The sequence below is a fragment of the Sturnira hondurensis genome, unplaced genomic scaffold (assembly GCF_014824575.4).
Source record: "Sturnira hondurensis isolate 20B ecotype Veracruz unplaced genomic scaffold, ASM1482457v3 Scaffold0015596, whole genome shotgun sequence".
Lineage (NCBI taxonomy): Eukaryota > Metazoa > Chordata > Mammalia > Chiroptera > Phyllostomidae > Sturnira > Sturnira hondurensis.
The window spans coordinates 9,233,721-9,260,168 of NW_028088227.1; the positions used below are offsets into that span (position 1 = coordinate 9,233,721).

The 26,448-nt window shown below is 36.8% G+C and overlaps 1 protein-coding gene across 4 annotated transcripts in view; it reads right to left on the minus strand.

Moving 5' to 3' along the window:
• The window catches only part of ATG5 (autophagy related 5), a 125,658-nt gene that overhangs the window by 87,843 nt on the left and 11,367 nt on the right, over positions 1 to 26,448 (minus strand). For 3 of the 4 annotated variants that reach the window (XM_037064963.1, XM_037064964.1, XM_037064965.1), the window contains 2 exons: positions 21,210 to 21,337; positions 12,825 to 12,903 (listed from right to left, as the gene is read on the minus strand). In XM_037064963.1, the coding sequence (XP_036920858.1) occupies positions 12,825 to 12,903; positions 21,210 to 21,337 (207 nt within the window). The remainder of the gene's footprint in view (positions 1 to 12,824; positions 12,904 to 21,209; positions 21,338 to 26,448) is intronic. The other variant, XM_037064966.1, reaches the window with a different exon arrangement.

Below are 26,448 nucleotides of genomic sequence, written 5' to 3' on the forward strand. Positions count from 1 at the left end.
ATCTCATCCCTTTCAAAGGTGATTTTAGTTTTAGTTCCTGCCAGAAGTCGCAGGGTGCCAAATCTGGGCTGTAGTGGGGCTGAGTCACCTGGGTGATTTCATGTTTTGCCAAAAAGCTGTACCAGATGTGATGCATGAGGGAGCGCACTGTCACGATAACTCCAATCACCAGCTGCCCATCACTTCAGCCTTCTGAGTCATCCCAACAGTTCCCACGGAGGACTGTTTAAGCTTAATGCAAAATCTGATGCAGATCAGTTGCTCTACTCACTCAATCATTTTGAATGCAATGGCCACACAGTACACATGCTCACTCAACAGCATCTACTGCCCCCACCGATCAGTACAATGACATAGTCACTGTTCACACATGCACATCCCAGTCTACTTTCCTTGGCTGCGAGCTTACACTAACACTGCAGAAACTGTTCTTGTTATATTACTAATAGCTGAACTTTTTCTGGACAGACCTCATATATATCATAACAATTCTATTCAAATAAATTAGCATTATGACAGTTGTTTAAGAAAATTGACTTTGTTACACTTGATCCACAAGTTTAGAATAGCTCTTTCAGATACTGTATAGTTCTCTGTTCTAATTATCCACATTGATTATGAATAAATGGCAAAAATATGAAAAGTTCATATTCCAAAGAAAATATTATTTTTATATAGTGTGAATTCATGACCTATTAAGCTTAAGCACTGTTAGAATTTGTTAAACTGTGTATAAGCTAATTATGGAAAAAGAGAGTTAGGATCTCTCAAAACAGTTTGGGAAGTTGGGTGGGGGTGAGGGGGTCTCCCACCATTTTTTTGTTTTGCTTCAGAGTAGGCTAAGCCTCTCAATGGCTCCTGTAACCAGGGAAAGTACAAAAGTTTTGCTTTTCTTAGACTTCCTCTGCTTTAAAGGTTTCTAAACTTAACCAATGCTGACACCTGTAACTGACAGCTAATACTTACAAATGACCACTCTTTATAGCAAAAAAGGGAGATTAATAGCAAAAAAGTATGGATATGCAAACCTACCATTCAAGAGAGAATGCTCTAACTCTATGCAGGAAGAGGGTGAAGTCTTTCATGAAATAAAGTCAGGGGGAAAAGGAGATATCTGATTAAGCAGCCAAAGCAGTTGAGTTGTGACAATGAATAAAGCGCCAGATGTCTCGGCCAAAGCCCTCTCAGCTCCTACTCGTGATATGCTTCTCTTTTCCATGATTAGCTAGGGATGGAGATGAAAAATATTTTCCCCTAAAATTTCACAATAAAATTACAAGCAGGCTCCTGATTCATTACATTTCTAATCTCTTTTTACATATATTAACAGTTGTGTATAAGTGCTTATCTTTTCAGTCCAAACAAATTCTTGTAAATAAAGATGAGTTTGACCAAGTTTACTTGCTTTCATGAATCTCCCATGTCAGAATGCCTAATAAACTAAAATTTTACTTTTATAGAAATGATCTGAAAGGTTCCATTTACTTAGATATTAACTGTGTCCTTTAATTAAAATATTAATTCAGACAGTCTGGAATATTTCCAAATTAGAGAAACCAAATAACACTAAACAACACTAAACAAAAACTACCTACAAGGTCAGTGGGGAGGAAAAAAGCCTTTCAATCTATTAATAATACTGCTGGAGCAAACAACAAAAAAAATGGAGCAAAACAACAAAAAATTTTCATTATTAGTAGAAAGTCTAACTTTGTATCAAATACACAAAGGCTGCCAATACATAGTGTTGTGGACTCAAGCCTTAACACTCATAAAAATGTGATTGTACTTGAATATGGGATGTTTAAGGAAGCAATTAAGTTTAAATGAGGTAATAAGGGTGATGCACTGATCTAATAGGACAAAGTGTCCTCAAAAGAAAAGACAGCACAGAGCTCAGCGAATGCTTACCAGAAACCAAACCCACTAGACCTTGACTTGATCTTGGACTTTCTGGCATCCTGAATTATGGAAATAAATTTCTGTTGTATAAGTCACCCAGTAGTTTGTTATGGTAATCTATGCAAACTGACATGCACAGAGCAATATAATTTCATTGTCGATTCACCTTTAGTCTAGACACAGCATTCTGACAGGGAAAAGATGAGGCTATAGTTTAAAAGCTTACTTTTGTAAAATATAAAAATGTTATGTCCACAATCACTTTGTTGTGTGTTTATGTGGAAATGGAAAAGGAGAATTTTCAAATATTTCTTCCGACGTATCGTTTTCAGGATGAGAAAAGAATACACTATGAAAAAGATGCTAACAGAAGTTAACTGTATCAGTGCTAAAATCAGCACTGAAATTTTTTAAAACTTTCTTGACTTTCTTAAATCTCCTAATATTACCAAGATCCAATCTACAAACTTCCTTGCAACCAATTACCTCCTTTCTCAGTACAATCTAAGGTATATCTTCCATCCTGTTTTTTATACCTTTGAAACCTAGCTCAGTTAATTATTCCCCTCTTTCTGTAACATTATCTTTGTAACTACTGTTTCCCATTAGTTGTTCTTAAAAATAAATTCAACCCCTAAAGTAAAAAACAATAGCCTTCCCTCAACCTCAATATCCCTCTGGCTAGAGCCCTCACTCTCTTCTTCCCTTCAGAGCCAACCTTGAAACTCAAGCAGCTGGAGTTCAGCTCTTTCTTACCTGTGCGATCTGGCTGCTAACCTTATCACTCCACTGAAACTGCTCTCTTCAAGGTCAACAAAGATACCTCTCAGTTCCTAACTGTTTTAAGCCCTCACCAAATACCTAGTAACATCTCTGACACTTCTCCTTGAAGTGTCATCCTCGAATCTGTGTTACCACACTTCCCATTCTCCTCTTATTTTTTTCTCACTCTCATTTGCAACAGACTATTTCTGGCCATGCCCCAAATGTCCATATTTTTCAAGTTTCTGGCCTTAGATCTCTTTGCTTTTTTCATTCTATATACTCACCTTGAATGAAGCCTACCTACTTCCATACCATGAACTAATGAGTCTCAATATCTGTCTCCAACGAAGACCCTTCTCATGACCCTAGAACCCATACAGCCATTAATCTAGTAGATATATGTTTGGTAGGCATATGAAACTTAACAAATCCAAAAGTAAACAAATTCTATTTCCCCTCGACTCCTCCTCCCTTTCTCCCACACCCACTCAAGTTCTACTGAGTCTACATCATAACATCCGGAATCATTCACTTTGACTTTTCCCAGTGCCACTTTCCCAGTACAAACTAACAGCTACCTGAACTTTCTGAGAGCCTCCTACCTGGTTCCCACGCAGTCTTTTCACCCTAATTTAATTCATTTTTCACATGTGGAGTCACAGTGATCTTCCTGAAATGAAAATCTGGCCTCCTCACTCAGCAGCTCTGTTCTACTTTTAGGATATGACCAAACTTCTAAAGTCTTCAGTCCTCTACCAACCTCTCCAGCACACCTCTCCCATTTCATATACTTCATCCCGTTTCCCCATCCCCTCACACACATTCTCTACTCCAGTGATCCTGAGTAGCTGTCCCCGCCCAAACGTTCTTTCAGCCATACTCTCTCATCTCGGTGCCTCTGCACAAACTATTTCCTCTGCCTGGAAATCCCTGTCCTTGACCACTTCCGTGCCTACCCCTAAAAATCCTCCTCAATCTTCCAGTTGTATTTTGAAATCACTTTTTCCAAGAAATTTCTTACTCTCCAAGTCCAGGTTAAGTCCGTATACCTGACTCTGTAACGTCGTTTATATTCTTGTATCACATTACTCTTAGAGCTCCACCTGGCAGAGATCATGACTGTTCTCACCTCTGTGTTTAGTACGTTGTGCTTCCTCTCTCAATAAACTTCTAAAACAGTCAAATTTATTGGAATATGGTTCACAGATAGTGAAATACAGAAATTTTAAGTGTAGAGTTATCTGAATTTTGACACTGCATTAACTGTCAGCCCAAACAAGGTACAGAATATTATCATCACCCCCAAAGTTCCCAATAATGTATTATTATGCTTATTAGATGTTTATAAACAAAACTGTCTGTTCAAGTGAAGGATATATTAGGAGACAATTACAGCAATATGAATTTCATGTTTACTTTTGTAAATACTGTCCACAAGAAATACTAGGTGGCCCTGGCTGGTGTAGCTCAGTGGATTGAGTGCGGGCCTGCGAACCAGAGGATCACGGTTCGATTCTCAGTCAGGGCACATGCCTGAGTTGCAGGCCAGTTCCCGACAGGGTACACATGATACATTGTGTGTCCTCGGCAGAGGCAACCATACATTGATATTTCTCTCCCTCTCTCCTTCCCTTCCCCTCTAAAGATAAATAAATAAAATATAAAAGAAAGAAATACTAGGTGAAGACAGAAAACTGCACCTGGCTAACTAAGCCACATAGGAATACACAAAACAGACACACCTCAGAAATGGACCTGCTACCTCAACTCACATCATGAGCTATCCACATCCGATATTCCAATTTTATCTAATTTCTGATACACGTCCTTTCATCACTTCCCGATAACTGACAAACAGCTAACCCTTTCAATATTCATTTCTACAAGCAAATTTCTAGTCTTTATTAGCATAAAGTACCATATTTTTATAGTATCTCTTACCCAATTATCATGTATAAACTGTATAAGCTGTGCTTTTATTAGGTCCCTATCTTTTTCATTTGCTACTAAAGAAGTTTGGGTTTTTGCTCCTAACACATTTTCCCCATAAGTCCTGCGATTTTTAACAGCACAGTCCTCCTTAGGAAAACATATTTGGCAGTAGAACAAAACTAACTGCCTGTTGAACTGGTGGGGGAAAGTCATCTTTGCCTTTTGCCCGATCTTAAGAGTGAAACATTCGTTGAAGCATCATTTACTGTGATTTTCAGTTGCAGGCTCTTCATATTTACCATTAAATGGAGGAAATTCCCTTCTCTTCAAAAGCTTGCAAACCATTTTGATAATAAACGGGTACTGAATTTCGTCAAAAGCTTTTCCTACATCTATTTAATATGACCATATGATCTTTTCTATCTTTTTCCTGTCGATGTGCTGAATCACACCAATTAATTGGTATTTGAAAAGTTGAATTATCCTATATTCCTGGGACAATCCCAATACAGTCACGGTGTACTGTCCTTTTATATACTGCTGGATTTGATCTGATAGTTTCTCGGAGAGTGTTCACATCTATATTCATAAGGGATACCAGTCAGCAATTTTTTTCTTTTAATATCTTTAACCCATTTTGGTATCACAGTTATTCTGGCCTGTAAAGCAAGTTGGGAAACATTCCCTTCTCTTCTATTTACTGGAAAAAGTGTGTAAAAATTGATATTTTTTATTCCTTAAAATTATAATTCACCAATGAAACTAGACAAGAAATTTTGTTTTGTGAGAAAGTTGTTTTTAATTAGAAATTCATCTTTATACATTATGGGGCTATTAGTATCTGCTACTTCTTATGTCAGTTTTAGTAAATTGTATTTCCATTGAATTTGTCCATTTCTCAAACTTGCTGGCATAAAGTTGTTCATACTTCCTACCATCCTTTAAACAGCTGTGGGATCTGTAACAATCCCATTTTTCAGTCTTGATACCAATCAAGTGTGTTTTCTTACTAAAGGAGAAAGTTTTAAATTCCCTCTAAACTCTCCTTTAGGTGAATCACAAAACAACAAACTTTAGTATGTTGTGTTTCCATTTCCATTATCATTTAGTTGGAAATACTCTGAAATTCCCCTTGTGATTCCATCTCTGACCCATTGCTAACTGAGGATTTAGTGGCCCTATCCTTTAAACAATTGTGGTCATTTATTTTATAGTACCAACATTATTAACCCTTCCTTAAAATTATATTACTCTGTGCCCTGGCTGGTATGGCTCAGTGGACTGAGTGCCAGCCTGCAGCAAACCAAAGGGTCGCCGGTTCTATTCCCAGTCAGGGCACGTGCCTGGGTTGTGGGCCATGCCCCTGGTAGGGGGTGCACAAAAGGCAACCATACATTGATGTCTCTCCCCTGCTCTTTCTCCCTTCCTTCCCCTCTGTCTAAAAGTAAGTAAGTCTTTTTAAAATTTTTATTAGTTTGTTTTAAATAGTCCCTTCTCTTTCAAAGTTGAGAGGTAACATTTTAAACATTTACCATTGCCAGTGCTCTCATTCCTACTTGTAGTTTCTTTCAGTCCTTTAAGATGTCATTCCATTGTCTTTTAATCTCCACTGTTTAATAAGAAGCCAGCCATCATTAACCCTACTGTTCTCTTAGGTTATTGGTTTTTTTGGTGGATGCTTTCAAAGCTTTCTATTTAAAACTGGTTCTTTCTCAGCAGTTTAATTATGATGTGCATGGCTGTAGTTTTTATATATTTACTTGCTTGGGATTTGCTGAGAATCTTTGACACACACTGATTTTTTTTCTACCAAATTCAGAAAATTAGTAACCATTACTTTTTTTTTAAGATTTTATTTGTTTGTTTGTCTGTTTATTTAGAGAGGGGGAGGGAGGGAGGAAGAGAGGGAGAGAAACATCAATGTGTGGTTGCCTCTCACATGTCCCCCACAGGGAACTTGGCCTGCAACCCCGGGCATGTGCCCTGACTGGGAATCAAACCAGCAACCTTTTGGTTCACAAGCCGATGCTCAATCCACTGAGCTACACCAGCCAGGCATTACTTTGTAACTGAGATATAATTCATATGCAATTCATTTAAAAGTCACCATTTGAAAGAGTACCATTCAGTGGTTTTTCATACATTTACAAGGTCGTGCAAGCACCACCACCTAATTACATGTTGTCATAGCAGTATCTCTAAGCAGTCACTCCCCATTCTGCCCTCGCTCCAGCCCTTGAAAACCATGAATATACTTTCTGTTTCTATAGATTTGCATATTCTGAACATTTCATATATAAATCAGATAATATGCAGCCTTTTGTGTGTTTTCTTTCTCTCAGCATGATGTTTCAAGGTATACCATGCTATGCTATACAATGCTATACTATGCTATACCATGTATCAGTAATGCATTCCTTTTCATGGTCAAGTTATATTCCATTGCATGAATTCACATTTTATTTATACCTTCATCAGCTGCTGAACATTTGGGCTGCTTCCACTTTTTGGCTAATATAACTAACGCCAGTACGAACATCATGTACCTGTTTGGGGGCTCACATGTTTTCAATTCCCTTGGGTAAGTAACTGTGAGTGCAATTAGTGGGTCACATGGCAAGCCCACATTTAATCATCTAAAGAACGGACAGACTGTTCTACAAAGTGGCTGCATCATTACATTCCCCACTAGAACATGAACATGAGAATACCAATCAGTCCACACCAACTGTCCACCTTTTGATTGTAGCCATCTCATTGGGTGTGTAGGAGTGACTTGTTAGGGTCACTCTCTGCATTTCCCTAATGATTGATGACACTGAGCATCTTTTCATGGCCTACTGGTCATTTATGTGTCTTCTTTGAAGAAGTATCTACTTAAATCCCATTTTTTACTGATATCAGGAATGAAAATGGAATATTGCTACAGATCCTACAGTTATTTAAAGAATAGTAGGAAATACTATGAACAACTTTATGCCAGCAAGTTTGAGAAATGAATAAATTCAATAAAATTCAACTTACTAAAACTGACATAAGTAGCAGATAATGAATAGCCCCATAATGTATAAAGATTGATTTCTACTTAAAAACAACTTTCTCACAAAGTAAAATTTCTTGTCTAGTTTCCTTGGTGAATTATAAATCCCTCCTTTGAAGAAATATCTGTATAAAGCCCATATTTAATTGGGTTATTTACCTTTTTATTATTGAATTCAGAGTTTTGTGTATACCCTGGATACTAGATCCTTACTAGATAGGAGTTTACCAATATTTTCTCCTATTCAATGGGTTGTGCTTTCGCTTCCTTTGCAGCATCAGTGTTTTTCCACTTTGATGAAGTCCAGTTTATCTATTTTTTGTTTGGTTGCTTGTGCTGTGTCGTACCTAAGAAATCACTGCCTAATCAAAGATCACAAAATTTACTCCTATATTCTTTTAACTTCAGTGCTTACATTTAGGTCTGATTCATTCCTACTTATCTTTTTGTAGGTGTCAATTTCATTCTCGTGCATATGGATATCCAACTGATCCAGTACCAGCTGTTAAAAAAGCTGTCCTTCCCCTTCACTAAATTGTCTTGATGCCCACCAATAAGTAAATATGCAAACTAATCGACAAATAATCAACTCTCACCTATATTCTTAATCTATGTGTCTACCCTATGCCAGTACTACACAGGTTTGTTTACTGTAGCTTTGAAATCAAGAAATGTGCCCTGGCTGGTATAGCTCAGTGGATTGAGCGCGGGCCTGTGAACCACACGATCGCGGTTCGATTCCCAGTCAAGGGCACATGCCTGGGTTGCAGGCCAGTTCCCAGTTCCCAGTTCCCGGCACGGGACACACGAGAGGCAACCATACATTGATATTTCCCTCCCTCTCTCCTTCCCTTCCCCTCTAAAGATAAATAAATAAAATCTTAAAAAAAAAAAGAAATGTGAGTGTAATCACTGTTTCTTAATAATATTTTTTTAGTTCATTCTCTCTTTTCCCTCCTTCTAGGACTCCAAGTACATGTATGTATGTAGACTGCTTGATATTCTCCTAGAGGTCACTGGGACTGTGTCCCTCACCCCCCTTTCTTTTCTCAGTTCTTCACATTAGATAATTTCTATGGAACTGTCTTCAAGTTCACAGAGCCTTTCTTGTGCCCCCTCCAGTTCATGTTAAGCCCATCAAGTGAATGTTTCATTTCAGATATCATTCTTTTCAGTTCTATAATTTCGTGATATTTTAAGTCACTGAGTTTTTGATAGTTGTTTTAATTCATTTTTGCAAATTCCAAACATGGGTTATCTTAGCAGCATTTCTTCCCCCTGATGTGGTTCAAGTTTTCCTGCTTGTTTACATTCTAGTAATAATTGATTGTATGCTGGACATATAAATACTGTCTTTCTTGTTGAGTTTTTTCTGCCTGGTGCCTCTCCATGATCCTAAAAAACAAAGCTTAATATTTTACTGTATTAGGGCAGATCCTGAGCAATCTTTATTCTATAATAGGTGTTGGCCAACTTTTTTGGTAAAGGGCTAGACAGTAACCGTATTAGACATGTGGGCCATACATTGTCTACACCAAGTGCTCAACTCTGCAGTTGTAGCCCAAAAGCAACTTATAAATAACTTAGCATGGATGGCTGAACTTTAATACAACTTATATTTATGGTCACTAGAATTTACATTCCATATAATTCTCATGTGTCACAAAAAAATTATTCTTTTGATTTTTTTTCAGCCATTAAAAAGTATAAAACCATCCTTAGGTCACAGGCCATACAAAAACAGCCAGGGGGCCAGGTCACAATCTGCCAACACTGCTCTGAAGTATGCTCCTTACTCCTACAGCAAGTCCTTTCTGATGTCTCAGATAAATGCCCAACATGTTAACTGTGTCTCCCTCTACTGTGGATGGGCTGGGATTTGTCCCACTCTTAATCCCCTAACTTGTACTCTGTACTGGTTGGTCCTTGAGGAATATCACTCATACATGAGAAGCCCAGCCCCCAGCCAAGTGCTCTTGGGAACCCTACACTTACACATCTGCTCCCTCTTCTCCAATACCTTGTCTAGCAAGTTCTACTGGCTTCAGCAGTCCAGAAGTCCAATCTCTGCATCCTCAGATCAACAGAACTTCCATGCCCTGGTTCAGTCCAACTCCCCATGATATAGCCAGGAACTGCCCTTAAGCTCCACTGGGCTAAATGGGGGCTCATCTTGTTTGTTCCCTTTCTCTCTAATGTCCAGTGCCTGAAACAGTTCTACTTCATACATTCTGTCCAGTTTTTTAGCTGTTTATGGCTAGAAAAAATCCAATCCAGTTACCTGTCATAGTTGAAAGTACCTATTAACCTCAATAAATATCTGATGATTAAAGTAATGACTTAAACCATATTTCATAAAATTTTAAGTACATGTGACTATTCATGATCTTCACCTCCTAGAGTGTGGGCAGAACCTGTGACTTGAATTTACCAAAAGAATGTAGTAAAGATCATATATTACTTCTGTGATTAAGTCAGATATAAAACTCCAGTCTTGCTACCAGACTAGCTCTAGGGGCTCTTTTTGCTGCCCCAATGGACTAACTCAAATGTTGGGAAAGTCTACATGGTGAGCTATTACAAGCAGCCTTTAGGTGCTAAGTGCAGGCTCTCACTGACAATCAACAAGAGCTGGCCCTCAGTCCTACACTCACAGTGAATTCTGCCAGCAAACTGAGTGAGCTTGGAAACAGATCCTCAAATCTCCAGGCAAGAATGTAGCCCAACTAATACTTTGTAGTCCTGTGAGATCCGAAGCAGAAGATCTAGGTAAGTCTCACCCATGGAAACTGTGAGATAATGTTTACTGTCTTAAGGTGCTACATGTGTGGTGATCTATCACACTGCAATGAATAACTAATATCATACACTACTGAAAGATACTATAAAACAGCCACCAATATTTAGAACCAACAAGCACAGATATCAGAAGCATCAGAGAGACATTTCTTTATTTGTTTGTTTGTTTGTTTATAGAGCGAGGGGAAGAGGAGGAGGAAGAGTGGGAGAGAAACATCAGTGTGTGGTTGCTTCTCATGTGTCCCCTACTGGGAACCTGGCCTGCAACCCAGGTATGTGCCCTGACTAGGAATCGAACTGGTGACCCTTTACTTCATGCACCCGTGCTCAATCCACTGAGCTACACCAGCCAGGACAGGAGAGACATTTCATAGTCTCTCAATAACACAGTAAGCTATCTCAGGCCACAAATCTCATAAAAAAATTCTTTCAAGAAAAATAAAACTATAAAGCTTATGGTAGCAGATACATATTTTCCAAAATTCTAATTTTCACTTAGAAGTTCAAATTTTGTCACTGACAACATATACTGTCAGTTATTTTACTGGCAATGTGAAGCTCACTTTGTTTACTTTCAAGAAACTGCCTGATAAATACCCAAGTCTAAATAACCACAGTTTGTCTATCAGTCACTCTTTTAAATAAAAATTGGTGTTTCATGAAAAAAGTAGCTTGTTCAGCTTGCAACTCAAAGAAGGGCCACAATGTTTGGCATACAGCAAGTGTTTTATGTGCACTTCCAATAGGAAATTAAAAATACATGTACTTAAAAGTCAAGATTAATAATAATTAGTAATCTGTACTGCTTCAGCCAGAACAGGCAGCGTGTGGCAGTGGAGACAATTACTGTGTGGTGCACCGCCTTGCTTTGGGCTGAGGTGCCAATGCTTACACCCACCAGTATTTTTACAGATCAGTATAAATGTCAACGGAGTGGAAAGGGCAAACGACATCTTAATATTATTAAGGAAATAGTTTGACAAGATTTTGGAAACTCTCATGGGCCCACAATCCCCTTTCAGAACCATTACATTACTCCAATCCTAACAATTCTGAGACTTTCCTATTGTTATTGCAACCCTCCACTCATTCAATCAATAATTACGGAGGGCTCAGCAGTGCCAGGTAGGTACGTATCCTAAAGCGTCCGAGTGTCTCTGTGGCACTCACTCATATACCCCAAGCTCCTGGAACAGGGCCTGGATGGCACACAACAGACTCTCAATATCTGTTGAATGAATGAATAAATAAGTAGCCATGATATATTTTAACATAAATTTCAAAGTCTTTTAGAGTGCATCCACACATACACACAAATTATTGGCATTACTTTTCAACAGTGGGAAAGGTGTGTTAGGACATATGGACCTCTACTCTTATTACGCTTGCAGTAGTTTTATCTTCACGCCATTCTGAACTGAAGTAGGTTCACAGACGTGAGTTTCACTTTGCATGGTACCGTGGAAAGCAAAACTCATGTGTATCAGAACCACATCCTCACTCTGTATGGTTCTGTGGTAACTAAAATCCTTGGTAACATGGTACTATGCAAAACACATTAGTGCAAATAACAGAGAAATAAATTCTGGTGACTCACAAATTCAGTTTCAGAAGACGGGAAGGAAATATCTTAAAAAGAATGAATGAGCCTCCTTCGGGCAGTGACTTTGAACACATCCCTATGGAAAGCAAATCGAGCACCTAAATGACTTTTCAGATTCCTAACATGCCTCCTTCCCATTATCCACTGCCATCTCGAATCAGTGCCTATTAATCCAATAATGGAGGTGGTTCAATCCTTCAGAGGTGTTTGTGACTTCTAGAAGGGTGAGGGGGGCGTGGAGAATCAGGGTGGTTTAAAGGAAAGAGGGACCAGCACTTTATAAAAGAGATGAAATTAGGTTACAATAAATCTAGCCTGGTCTCTTTAAAACTAGAAGAATTAAGATCTCTCAAAACAGAATTAGATCAATTACACAGACTTCTGTGTCCTAACCTTTCTCTCAACTCAACCGAAAAGGACTTACAGTTACCCAGTTTTGGGTTTTCTCCTGCCCTACTGCCATGCCCATATCTACTATGAAGATTTTGTTCTTCCTATTTGAGATTTATTTTTAAATGAATATCAATATCGCCAAATATTACAAATTTTAAAGGGCACTTGGCTCCAATAAGAAAAGGTATTATACATTAAATGTTTAAATGGTTCTGCCAAGGGTTAGGAAGAAACAGAAAGGTACTTTATAGATCAACACTAATGGCAACTTAGCAATTAAAATGTGCCATAGCAAAAGTAATAAACAGCTTCACTTAAAAAAATTCTATTCTAGGTCTACTTACTAAGTACCACAAGTGGGGCAAACGGGAAATGCTATTTAAACTATACCTTAAAATGTACTGTGATGTTCCAAGGAAGAGCTGAACTTGATGCAAGAAGATCAAATAGCAAACCAATTGGATAATGCCTAAAAATGAAAGAGTATATTTTAAGAAAGAATAAATACTTAAAAGTTATAACTACAACTCAAAAATAAATTTCCAGCATGTTTTAACATCAGTATCAGGGGACTTAAACCACATATTACAGAAAGGTGACATATTACACCATTTCTTGCCTGGGCTGGTACGGCATAACATTCAGGCACCAGGAGGTTTTTCTTCTAATCATTTCACTCCCCAGGGAAGCCTCAATGTACATAAGGACATTGTGCTAGGGCATCTTTTATCAGCTATGGGCGCTGTTATGTTGTACTACTGTAATACCTACCTAATCATCACTCTAGTCTTCATGTTGGGCAATCAGTTTCTTAAAGCTTATTTAAATATATTTTCAATTTTTAAAACAACTTAAAATTTTAGAAAATTTTAGGAATTTGAAAAGAACTGCTAAAAGAGCATGCAATTGCCTATTTTGTGGTTATTACTATAATATTAACATCATAGCATATAAATTTCCAATCTCTTATGCACACATATCTAAATATAGATTAGGCTTTTCCTTTCCAAACCACTATATTCTGCTTTTTTTCATATAACAATAAGTCAAAATTGCCCAAAATTGCCCAAAATTACTGAATAATTCATTCTGGAATTTGGAATCTAATTCCAAAATTAAAAAATAAATAAATAAATTTGGGGTCCTGACTGGCATGGCTCAGTGGGTTGGCTACCACCCCACAAACCAGGTCACTGATTCAATCCCTGGTGAGGGCACATGCCTGGCGTGCGGGCAGATCCCTAGTTGGGGGCATGTGAGAGCCCGCTGATGACACTGGATACGCGATCACACATCAGTGTTTCTCTCCCTCTCATTCTCTCCCCCTTCCTCTCTCTCTAAAATACATGAATAACTGAAACTTTTTAAATAAGAGGTTTCCTAATATTACCCTTACTCACAGTGAATAAAATTATTTAGCAATAAGAAAAATAATACAAACCTCACAAATTTCAATGGACAAACCTTATTTTTAAATCACCCATTTAAAGAATCTAAAGTAGCTTCAATCAGTAAATTGGAATTAAATTATAGTCCTCACAAAGGCAGAGAGAGGACTGCGTGGTGCTGTGTACGGTCAGCCCCACTGTTTCCCATCATCAGTGAATTACTCCTAGACTCAAGAGCTAAAAAATTTGAAAATACATCTTCCCTCAAAATGAGTGACCCGATACATTCTCTCACCAAGATTCAAATGTTGGCGAATACTACCTGTTTGCTTATGTCTACATAATATAGTTGTGGAAAAGCCATCACTCATTAGAGATTATACATTTATTTAGAATGTATTTAGGATGAATGCCCTGCTAGTAAAATAAAACAGTGAGTAGCTTTAGTCACGTGAGTTGTATTTCTTAATAATAACCCTTAAACTTCTGTTTGAGGGTCGGCATCTACTACAAATCTTTCATAAACAGAAATTAATACTGACGGAAATTTTGGACCACCTAAATATTAATAGGATGTTTCTCTTGAGGATATTCTGATACCAGAAAAAACTGGCCTCAATCAAAACCTAAAATAAAAATAATTAAAAAACAAAAAATATTAAAAAACAAAAAATACTTGTCTCTAGTGCAACCTTAAAAATATTGCACTAGAGACAAATTATAGATTCTATCCAATTGTGGTTCCTCTCTCTGAACTCTTAAAATTGTATAAGCTCTACATAATGCTCTGTACCTTTACAAAAGAGACCTTGCTTATTAGTCTTCATTTTTTTATAAGACTGTTTCTTTTAGGTATCCACAACTAAGTTAAGAATGAATGTGGCTATAGTTAAGTTAACACAGTGCTTTGCAAATTCTACACAGTCCTGCACATATAATTATAGAATCCCTTTAGCAAACTAAGCAGTGGATCTATTGAAGGGATTCACCAGCGATCCCATAAAATGGCTAGCGGTCCACTGTTGTGCATTCTCTGACCTTCACAAGGAAACTGCATGCACATTCCAAAGTTAAATAAAATATTACCTTAAAGTAATTGATAATGTCATATAAAATCAAATAAAGTTTTTAGAATAAATAATAAGTATTTGGGTCAGAATGACAGGTTAATGTAAGAAGACACATAATCATTAATTATTTTTTACCTTCGACATTAAAAAAATGACTATAGGTGCACAGAATCTGAACAAAGTGGATAATAAATAGCTGTGGATGCATAAATCAGAAAGCCACAGAATAGTGAACCCCCAGTATGCCACGAAGATCCAATGGACCCAATTTTAGGTTCCGAAATTTTTTTTTCTGAGAAGATTTATTTTAGGTTTGATACTTTGCAACTTTCCTTCTTTCTTAAAAAATCTTCCAAAAATCACAGAGAAAACTCACTCAAAAACAACAACAAAAAACCACTCCATCTAGTAATTTGCATATGGATCCACTGGACCCTTTTATAAATCTAAGATATATTATGGGATCTAGGTGATCTCATTTTTTCCCTCTATCTCGAAAAATTTTGACATTTCATCATTCTTGGAATTATTTCATCACTACTTAGCAATTACTCCCAGCTGTGCTAAGAAAAGACTAGCATAGTAAGAATTTGGAAGAATAATGACACGCCTGAAAGGATGATACAATAATGCACCCCTATTCCATTTTCTTACTGTGTGACCTAAAATATCACATCATAAACATTTTTTCAAAGGATGCAGACCCGATCTTTGCAGTATGCTCTTAGCTATCACTAATACAGTGGAAAATTCAAAATGTTGTATTTTCCACCTAGAATGGAAAAGCAAAGAAAGTTGCGAGGAAGATGTTACACAATGATTGGCTGAATCAAGATTCATGCGGAGACAGCCATACTTTGGACATGAGTGACAACGGTAAAACCAATCATTTCAGTGCGATCTCAAGGCTATGAGTCTTTAGATGATGATATACTAGATAAATTTTATGGAACTCAAGAACTAATGAATAAATAATATGTTTCTAAAGACATATGGCATTCTTACCCACTTGGTCATTCAACAGAAAGGTCTATTTGAATGTACAACTAGTGAGCAATTAGCTGCATTCAGAGGATGTTGCCCATATAATCAAAAGCAGGAAAATAAGATGAAAATATAAATCTGTTGTACTTAAATGCTTATTAAAATTTCTAATAAAGCTGTTACACACTATTCCTTATTCTCACCGCTCTTAGTTATTTAAAATAATGATTTAAATAGATACTAAGGGTTAGGGTGGAAATTTAAATATTACAATTTCTAAAACTTATTTAAATACACATAAGTATTATTAATAAAACATTCTAAAACATAAAAACTTAGGAGTAAAATAATTATTTACTTGTTTCTATTGTCAAATTACATGGCTCACGTGTGACTCAATGGGGATGTTTATGTCAGAATAATTTTGATGCGAGGACATTAACTCCAAAGAAAAATACTATCTTAATTAACTGGTTCTAAGATCGCTTGTTTCTAAAGAACCTATTAACATGCAAGAACATCTCTAAAAGAAAACTGGCAAAAATTAAAGGTACTGAATTTCTCTTATATTATAAAATCTGATTTATACCAAAGATTTCAAAATTCCTAATTTGCACATCTCCTCTAAACAGATAATCTAGAGAGTTTTTTCAGGAGAATCCTAACCCACAACATAGAAACCACATAACCCATAACTAAAAGTAAATCACAATGTAGCCATTTCTCTGTTAGGTTGTTACTCCTGCCAACATAAGCTCAATTTAATAGCAAAGGAAGTGGTAAGGACCTGAACCTGGAACACATCCCAGAAGAGGATCCAACCAGCTAAGGGTTTGATCTACTGCCCTAAAAAATTGATTGCACCAGAATATTCAGTGTTATGTCTATTTTCACATTTTATTCACTTTCTTTCTCTTCCTTAAATTGCTCTAGTCTTTTCTAAATTCATTCTCAAAATGAATATTTTCATTTTTCTCTGCATAATGTTTCTCTTTATCCTTCCATTGGTGCTAGACTACGGGATCCAGCAGAAGGAAGGCCTGATTGAGTGTGGCTGCCAGAGTATGCGAATGTCTCACACGAGATGGACAGCAATTTGAACACTGCACCTAAAATGCCACATGGCAGGCTCAAGTGTGACACTGCTGTTACCAAATTACATGTTTATGACTTTGGAATAAAAGGGGCATTATGTGTGCCAGACCCTGCACACACATACAACTGGCACACAGCATAGTAACAGAGGATATGGTCTGAGGTCAGCCAAGGGTGGCCATTCTAAACACCTGCAATCAGAGAGCAAACCAATGTGCTAAGGTCAGCAATGAAAAGAATCTTCCCCATATAGTAGAAGACTATTGTCCCATTCCATTTCACTGAGATGCATCCTATTCATAAGTTTGCCATAGGTTTAAATGAAATGCAAACCAAAATAAGTTTAAAATTGTAATTAGTTTTTCCTTACCCCACCTATGGTACAAACAACAGTAGACTAGCACTGTTTAACACTTTCTCTTTAAAACAAAAAAGATTTTATTTATTTTTTTGGGGGGAAGGGAGGGGGAGAGAGAGAGGGAGAGAAACATCGTTATGAGAGAGTAACTCAATCAGCTGCTTCTTGCACGCCCCCAACTGGGGACCAGGTCCAAAACCCAGGCATGTGCGCTGACTGGGAGTCAAACCAGAGACCTTTCAGTTTATGGGACACTGCCCAACCTACTGAGCCACACCAGACAGGGCAGTTTTACATCTTCCCAAGCCTATTCTTATGTACAAAAAAGTATAAAAATAAACAATAACCAAGGGACTACTACATGTAAAAATGCTAAGTAAACCACATTTCAAAAATCTGGTTTACAGAATAATTTTTAAAATTCTACAAATTTATAACCTTAGAAAAACAGAAGATGAATAGTATTTACAATAGAAGATGTTAAAGTTATTGTATTAAAATTTACTTTTGAAATCACATAGTACAGTATTAATTCTGCATCATTCTGTTATGTCTGTTTAAAATAAACAAAAGTATTTGGTTCTTTCTTTAAAAATTCAAAAAGTAGTTTCAACTTCTTTTCAGCAAGTCCTGAAAATAAGTCAATTTACATAAATAATATCCTACTAGAGATACTTGTTTTATAGTTGACAAAAGCAACTTTTCTAAGTTTTGTGCCTGAATGCTTAAGATCTAAACCAAGTATTAGGTTATACTACCAAAGTATTCTTTGGAAGAACCAAGAACTGTTCTCTTAAAATAAGTCTAATATAAAAGTAACAAACTTCGAACACATGAATTATGGTAACAAGAAACTTTACTCTTTAAAATGCAGTGTTAGAGCACCCTCTGCTGACTAATCAACTCAAATAACTCTAAAAATGAAAAAGAGAGATCCTTACATTTGACTTAGTACAGTACTTTCCCATTCCCCAAATAATTTTAAAAAGTTAAATAGACAAAAGACTGTAGAAGATAAAGTACTAATCAGATAAAATCTCCTTGGAATCTCTCTACAAATCAATGATATATTACATATTTGTTGCAAGTATGACACTGCTCTTAAACATTTTTCTGTTCTAATACAGAAAATTAACATAAGAAAGAAAATATAGAATTGGAGAAAAAAACAACTCACAAATGGAATATCAGCAGGTGTAGTGGAAAGAGCTCTGTACTAAGACTCTCAAAATCTGGTCCTACTTATTTATTTGAACAAGTTATTTTATTTATTTTACCCTTGGTTTCCTCAGTAAAAGAGACTAATTCACTCCCTAAGCAAACACTGATGTAGCATCTCCTACATGCTACTGCTCAAGGCACAAAGCCCCAGCTTAAGCATCTCACGTAGATATTTAAACAATTATAACAATAAGTACAAAAAGGAAAAGGAGTTTAAGAGGGAGAAGGAATATCAGTACATGCTCTTCCTTCCTTCTTTTTTTTATTTTATTTTTTTTTCTTCCTTCTTTTTTTTAAATGAATTGTCTAAACTGGTGTTTGATTTCCTTTCTCACCGAAATTTATTTGAAACTCCAAAGAATCAAGCATAAGAAAGATGCTATCACCCTACTCAAATAAATGCTTTTTAACTCATTTAAATACTTGTATGTTCTCAAAAGCCCAAGTCCTACAAAGTTTCAATAGTAGCTGCTACACAATTATCCTATCCTATGAGGCCTACTGCTTAATTAAACACCAGGTAGATAGTATATTTCCAGGAAGATACTTCTTTTTAACACAGTAGAAAATTACTATTGTTGGGAGCAAAGAGAGGAAAGATCAAGACAGCCCAGATGTCCTGGATTACATTCATGCCCCTGAAGTTATTCATTCCTTAAACATATGGAGTACCTAACAACACTAAAGTAAAGTTATATCCAAAGCCATATGTACAATGAGCTTATTAATAAGCCATAACTATACAAGTGATATCATGCATAAAAAGTTAACACCCCTAAAATGAAGATCTCAACACAATTACTTTCATACGAGCTCTCTAAAAAGGAAAATAATTTCACTCTTTAATAAAAGACATTCAAAGGGATACACACTGACAAAGCAGGAACATGATGTATGTAAGTCAAAAATATTACTCTGTAGAAACAGGGGTCACAGGTGCAATACAAATTATATCAAATACAAAAAATAGCCTCCACACAGGACAGATCAGAAGAGCAGCTGGATAACTTAACAATCATTTACTATAAAAGCTAATTTGAGGTTTCCCGTCTTTTCTAGATTTTCTCAATTGGGGGTGGCTTTGCACCCCACACAAAACACTATCACTACTAGAAGGAATGTTTACTAGCACCAGTGGGTAGAGCCCAGGGCTGCTGCTGCTGCTGGAAAAACCCTACCATACACAGGGGAGCCCTCGCACAACAGAAATATCCAGGTCAAAATGTCAACGGGGCCCTTGTTAAGAAACCCTGCTTTCCAGTAACAAAGCCTGGTGTCAGTCACATGGATTCTTACAATAATCTGTAACTAGTACACACAAATCAATAGTTATAATATCCAACTATAATACAGTTAGATCCGTCAAGAATATAGCTATATCCTATTGCTACGCACCAGCCATCTCTCCCCTCCCTTCTTCCCCACTGCTCTTCTGATGCGTACTCCTCTCACACTTCTTTTATGCCACTTCCCCTTCCCAAGCCTCCAATTCTTCTGAGAAATTGAAACGGAAAACACTTAATTAGCTTGCCTAGGGCTACAGTCTTGAGTCTAATATATGATCATGAAGCTCAGTAAATCAATTGCTTTGATTTAAATATTAAAAAGAAGCTTGCCATCCCTTTCTAGACCCACCTCAGCAGGGCAGAGCAGTGACCCATACATAACTCAGTACAAAACTTCCCCCTGTATATTTCTGAACCATTATGAAAAATCTGCTCACTCCTCAGCACAGGATGAGTTCCCAAACTTCCCTCCTGGTTTCTAAGTAATCCTTGGATTCAGCTGCACTGATTAAATACCTGCTGGCTTCCTCTTATTTAAGCCTCTTTTAAAATTCATTGTAATACTCCTAGATTCAGAGAGCAAGTCCATTGTTAACCCATTTCTACTCTTCATGTTTCATTTAAATTTTGATTCAGTCGGTATCTATATGGCAGCATTTCAACACACAGCAGCATATATTAGACCTTTTTCCATTGTCTTCTCTGTGTGATTTCTCCAGTTTCATTAAATACTTTTGGAAGCACAATGAACAAAACTTCCAATAACAGAGGAAGTGCAAAAGACACCATCTATACATGGATAAACACAGATTTAGGATTTATTTTCAATACATTTCTTAAAAATAATGTAATATCAAAACTATTTTCACACAAAAAGGAAATCAATATATTTAAATACTAAACCAAGGCTAGATAAGACGTGCGTGTGGCACAGAGATCACCTCAGTATGGCCATCGGTTTGCGAGACGCCACTGACGGTAATCACAGGTACACAAAGGTCTGCGGAGATTTTGGAGACAGACATGAAACTGAGTAGCGTCACGGAGTGCTTGTTCATAGAGCAGTTTTAAATACACTTTCCAAATCGCCCCCATAAAGAAATATATTATTATGCTATATAAAAATACATTAAAAATATACAAATCTGTCCAGTTGCCCACGCATCCAAGTAGAAGGCAGAAACACTTTCAATAAAAAAATCTAACAATAGTTCAAAATTTATTGGAAAAAAGAAATAAAAATAAAAAATTAAAAACTAGTTTAAAATTTACTATATTATATGAACTTTATAGAACTCTAAAAATATTGCAGAGCACTATACCTTAAGGTTAGCATATACTCAATGCTTAATAATGCAGAAGAATTCACTCACCATTTCAGTGGTGTGCCTTCATATTCAAACCACATCTCACTAATGTCTTCTTGTCTCATAACCTTCTGAAAGTGCTTTTTCACTTTGTCAGTTACCAACGTCAAATAACTTACTCTTGGCAAAAGTAACTGAAATGAAAATTTGCAAAACCATATTTATTTACTACATAAAATATATATATATATATACACTAAATAGGTTTTTGAATTTTAAGGAAAAACAACCATGTTCTTTGCATTATTTTGAATATTCCATACAAAGTCAACTGCTTTTTATAATAAATCAAAGGCTAAAGGTTTAAGATGTTTTAAAACTTCTTATGAGATCATTACTTTAAGTCCAGCTTATGGTATAAATGCCTAAAACAAACAACACAAATCTAAGTACATGCTTTCCATAATAATTTTCTTTAAGTAAAGAACAATGTAACCTGATGTCATACCATTTAGGACTTACTATTTCCACTAAATTTAAGTTAAAAATATGATTCACCTGAGTTAATAAAACCGTTCTGAGAAGATAATCAATTTAGTCCTAATATACAGCCTGACTGATTGATCAGGACTTCTCATCTGGTCTCTCGTGTTTTGATCATCTACCAGGTATTAAATTAGTTACAACAAAGAATATCAAGATAAAGATATAATCTGTCCTCCCTCATACGAGGCTAATATAGAGGTAAAAAGAAGAGTATTTTTGTAAGTACTTAAAAAAATACTCATGGCAGCACAAGGTCTTTAAAAGTCAAATGGAAAATTTCATTTGATGACCAACGGGGGCCCACTATGGTATCAGGAATAAAAGAATGGCATGTCGAGAAACAGCATTTGAGGAATATTCTGGCAGTTGTACATAAAAGACCAAAAGAAGATTGTAGACAGGAAATCTGTTAAGGAAACATTACGTGAAGAGATGGAAAAGGAGTGGAGAAGTGGGGAAGGTCTGGAAATCAGAACAGATTTTGCTGATTATTAATGAAGAAATCAAAGAGGTGTTTAAAGTGACTTTTGAGTTACACATGTAAATCTTTAAAATACAGTAAAGAAAATGCTCAAGGCATAATGCTAGTAGCCTGGTGACCCTGCCACCATCAACTAACTCACTCGACCCTGTCCTTATGAAGGTCAGGCCTTGGAATTTGGAAGAAAAGTCCGGGAGGGAACGCTGGGCTGGGCAAAGCCTCAGCTGGGTGACTGTGAAGGCTGTCACTGGTTTCCCCCAAGGAAAGGTACTTAGAAAATGTAAGAGAGCATTTTGGAAAATTCGTTAGGAGATAAAAGGAGAAACCTGGTGAGAATTCGTGTCTTTCCTCCTTTGCAGCAGTCACACTGGCCATTTCTAAGCTTCCGTTTTCTTTTGCTGATAAAATTGTTTTGACGCTTTTCTTTCTTCAGCTGCTTTTGTGAGTCTAACTCTACCTCATTTGTCAGGCTGCCTATGCAAGTTATGTCTTTGATCAATAAATCAAGAACCACTGGCTTGGGGAATATATACAAACAGAAACTGCCCTGGCTGGTATAGCTCAGTGGATTGAGCGTGGGCTGTGAATCACACGGTCACCAGTTTGATTCCCAGTCAGGGCACATGCCTGGGTTGCGGGCCAGGTCCCCAGTGGGGGCCACGTGAGAGGCAACCACACACTGATGTTTCTCTCTTTCTCCCTTCCTTCCCCTGTCTAAAAATAAATAAATAAAATATTTTTTAAAAAGGGAAATACCCTGGTTAAAAGAAGTGTTATTTAATCACTGGAGCTCAAGACAACAGGCCTCAAGTAAGTAATGTGAACATGACAGTGATCCCAGAGGCTGCAAAGAACAAGGGTGTAGGAGGCATGCTTCGGGTACAGAATAGATGGAACTAATACTACTAACAAGCTGTTGGACAGTATTGTGGATGCAACAGAACAGAAGGTCCCTTTTACAAACAACTAGAATGTGATTAGAAAGAAAAGAAAAAGGAAACTAACACTAGTGTAAGAAAAAGCACTAGTCATTTTACAGGAAGTATTATCACCTCTGTTTTATATCAGCTTAACTTTCCAACATCACATTCTACTACATAAATGGCAAAGAAAAGATTCATTAGAGTCAGAAAACAACAGCATCGAATACTGACGTAACATGGACAGTCTCTGAGAAATTAAAGCAGCATGGTAAACTGGCCATTCAAAAATAAATAAATACATATAATCTACCAGTTAAGCAACGTTTGTAAGTCTAGAACTTTAACTTAAAGTATCTGTTGGGCACTTAATAATAAAAACAAAAATAATCTGCAGAGAATGACGTTAACCTATGGAGGTCATAAGAAGGGAGATACCCTAGGACTAATGAGTATGGCCATCAGCTCCTGATTTCAGAGAGCACTGTACTACATCCCTAAGGTTTCATCAAAGTTGCTGAAAAATTCACAAATGATTTTCATGAAACAAAAACTTCTTTACAATAAGGAAATGAGGAACATTAAATGAATGCTCCATTAAGACAGAAATATTTGTCTTTTGTCCACTGCTACATTCCTAAAGCACCCAATAAAGATTTGCTGAATGAATCAGAGATGCCAAAGAAAGTGCAACGAAAGGCCAAAAATGACAGTTAATAAAGACTGCCCCTCTGTAACACTCTGTAGTCGAAACCTTGTTTCAAACTGGCCATGGGACTAGTCTGTAACTGATACAAATACCGATAACAGCTCTAAATAACTCTATGATTTAAGAATGACTATATTAGATACAACTTATCTAGTAAATTTTAAATAAAGTATCTAATAAATATTTAAACAGGTAAAAATGAAAAGAAAATAACAGCAAAAAGACATCACTATGCCTTATACATCTAGATTGTACCACTCATTTTTCTTAGAGGTATCTCATTGGTTTACTTTAAGTTCTTGTTTTTAATCCTGCTATACCTAGCATAAAATTTACCATTTCAACCATTTTAAGTGTACAGTTCAGTGGCAACATTCACACTGTTTTCAACTATCACCACCATCCATTCCTAGAACTTTTCATCATCTCAAACTCAAATTTTGTACATATAAACAATAATTCCCCCATTTTTATCTTTCCTCAGCCCTTGGTAATCACTTTTCTACTTTTTGTCTTTTGACTTCAACTATTCTAGGTACCTCACATAATTGGATCATAAAAATATTTGTCCCTCTGTGCCTGACTTATTTCATTTTTGCTCAAGTTTTCAATGCTCTTTAAGTTCTTTTAGTATAAAAAGGATTAACCCCCTCTGGGGATATGTCAACTATATGGAATCTAGAGTTCCTTACGCCTCCTTTTGCTCTTGTCAAATACTCAGTGACTATTGCACAAACTGATTCATTTTCTTCTATGTAGCTTGTAAAGAGAGCACGTCTTATCTAGTTGTGTAAGTTACTTATGTTTATGAAAAAGGTGCCTGTAATATTTGTTCATGTTAAATCCTACTTTTCTTTAACAATTTTCATTATAAAATTAGGGATTTACTTATTTAGAACAAAAATAGAATTGAAACATATTAGAATTCTGTTCCATTTCAATGTGTGAGGCATTGTGCCCAGCAATAAGGATAGAGCACTGCATAAAAGAGGAAGTTCCTCCTCTCTTGGAATTTACAGACTATTAAGGAGAGTAAAACTAAATTTAAAATGTGATAAATTCAAGGAGGACGTAAAGAATGTTCAAGAACAAGTAGCAAAGGAACATAACCTAATCTAGGGCCTCAGGAAAGGCCTTGATGGGAAGTCTATTTTGAAGCCACAGTTGAAAAGGCAAACACGAGGAAACCACACATGGGTCGCGTGGTTGTCTGGGCACACGCAGGGGTGAGAGAGACTGCTGCTCCCTCACTCCAGGCAGAGAACACTGCAAAAAGGCATGCACTGAATACAAAAAGGCAGGCCTGCACACATGAGGAACCATAAGAAGTTGAATATGACAGGAATGTAGAAGGCGGGGACAGAAGAGTGCTAAAGAAGCAAAAGACCAAATTATGAAGAACCTTGTAAGCTACATTAAGGACCCTAAAGACGATGAAAAGCCATTAAAGGTTTTGAGCAGGCAGGTAACAAGATCAGATAGGTGTTGTGAAAAGATTATACCAACTGCAGGCTAGACATCGGAAAGAGCACAGACTGAAACCAGGAAAAGCAGTCAGCACTTGAGCCATCCATCCATTTTTTAACAGTGGTTTGAAGTAGGCTGGTAGCAGTGGGAGGGAGTGAAAGGAACTGGGTAACTCTGAGAGATATTTCAGATAAAAACTCAGATGGACTAAGTCACTGATCAAATGATAGGGATATGGGAAAAGGAGGATTCAAAGGATGAGCTGCACATTAATTACCAGTAGGAGTAGTTAATTAGCCAGATGATAGGCCTAACTCCCCAAACAGTAAGGAAATATGGCAGATGAACAGGTTGTCTGGGGGTAAAGATGACAAGTCCAGTTTCAAACACTCTTACACCGAATTCCTTTAAGACATCTAAGTGAGGATATCCCCAGACTTACAGACCTAGAGCTCAGAAGTAAAAATCTTGGGAGTTGTCAAACAAAAACACTCAAGGCATAAAAGCAAGTAAGAGGTCTAGAAGGAAAAAGTAAAACAAAAAATAATACAGGCAAAGCACTGAAGAATGCCAACAATGAGGAACATGCAAAGGAGGGAAACATGGCAAAGAAAACCACACACACACACACACACACACACACACGACTTGGAAAGGTAGAAGCAAACCCAGAATATTAGACACTGGAGCAAGAAAGAATGGAACCTCAAAATGGGAGAAAACTGTCAATAATTCATTCAAGCAAATGAAAATTCAAAACCAGACTCTAGGTTCTGCAAAAAAGATGTCATCAGTGACTTTGGCAAGAACATTCTGTTGTAGTAGTAGTCAGAATGTAATCCCAGCGCAGTACATGGTGGGAGGTGAAGAGACAATGAATACAGACCAACTTTTAAATGTGTGGCTGGGAAGGGAAAGCAAGAGGTTGAAAGAGAATGGTCAACAGAGGGCTGTTTTGGAATAGGAAGGATTTAAGATAATATAAATGCTCATATGTAACAGGCACGAACAGTCCAAAATATGGCTCAAGAAGAACTCAAAGCCACAGAGCCGATAACTCTAAGCAAAAAAGAAATAGCGAACCTCTCAGATGCACAGTTCAAAACACTGGTGATCAGGATGCTCACAGAATTGGTTGATTTTAGTCACAAATTAGAGGAACATATGAAGGCTAAACTTATT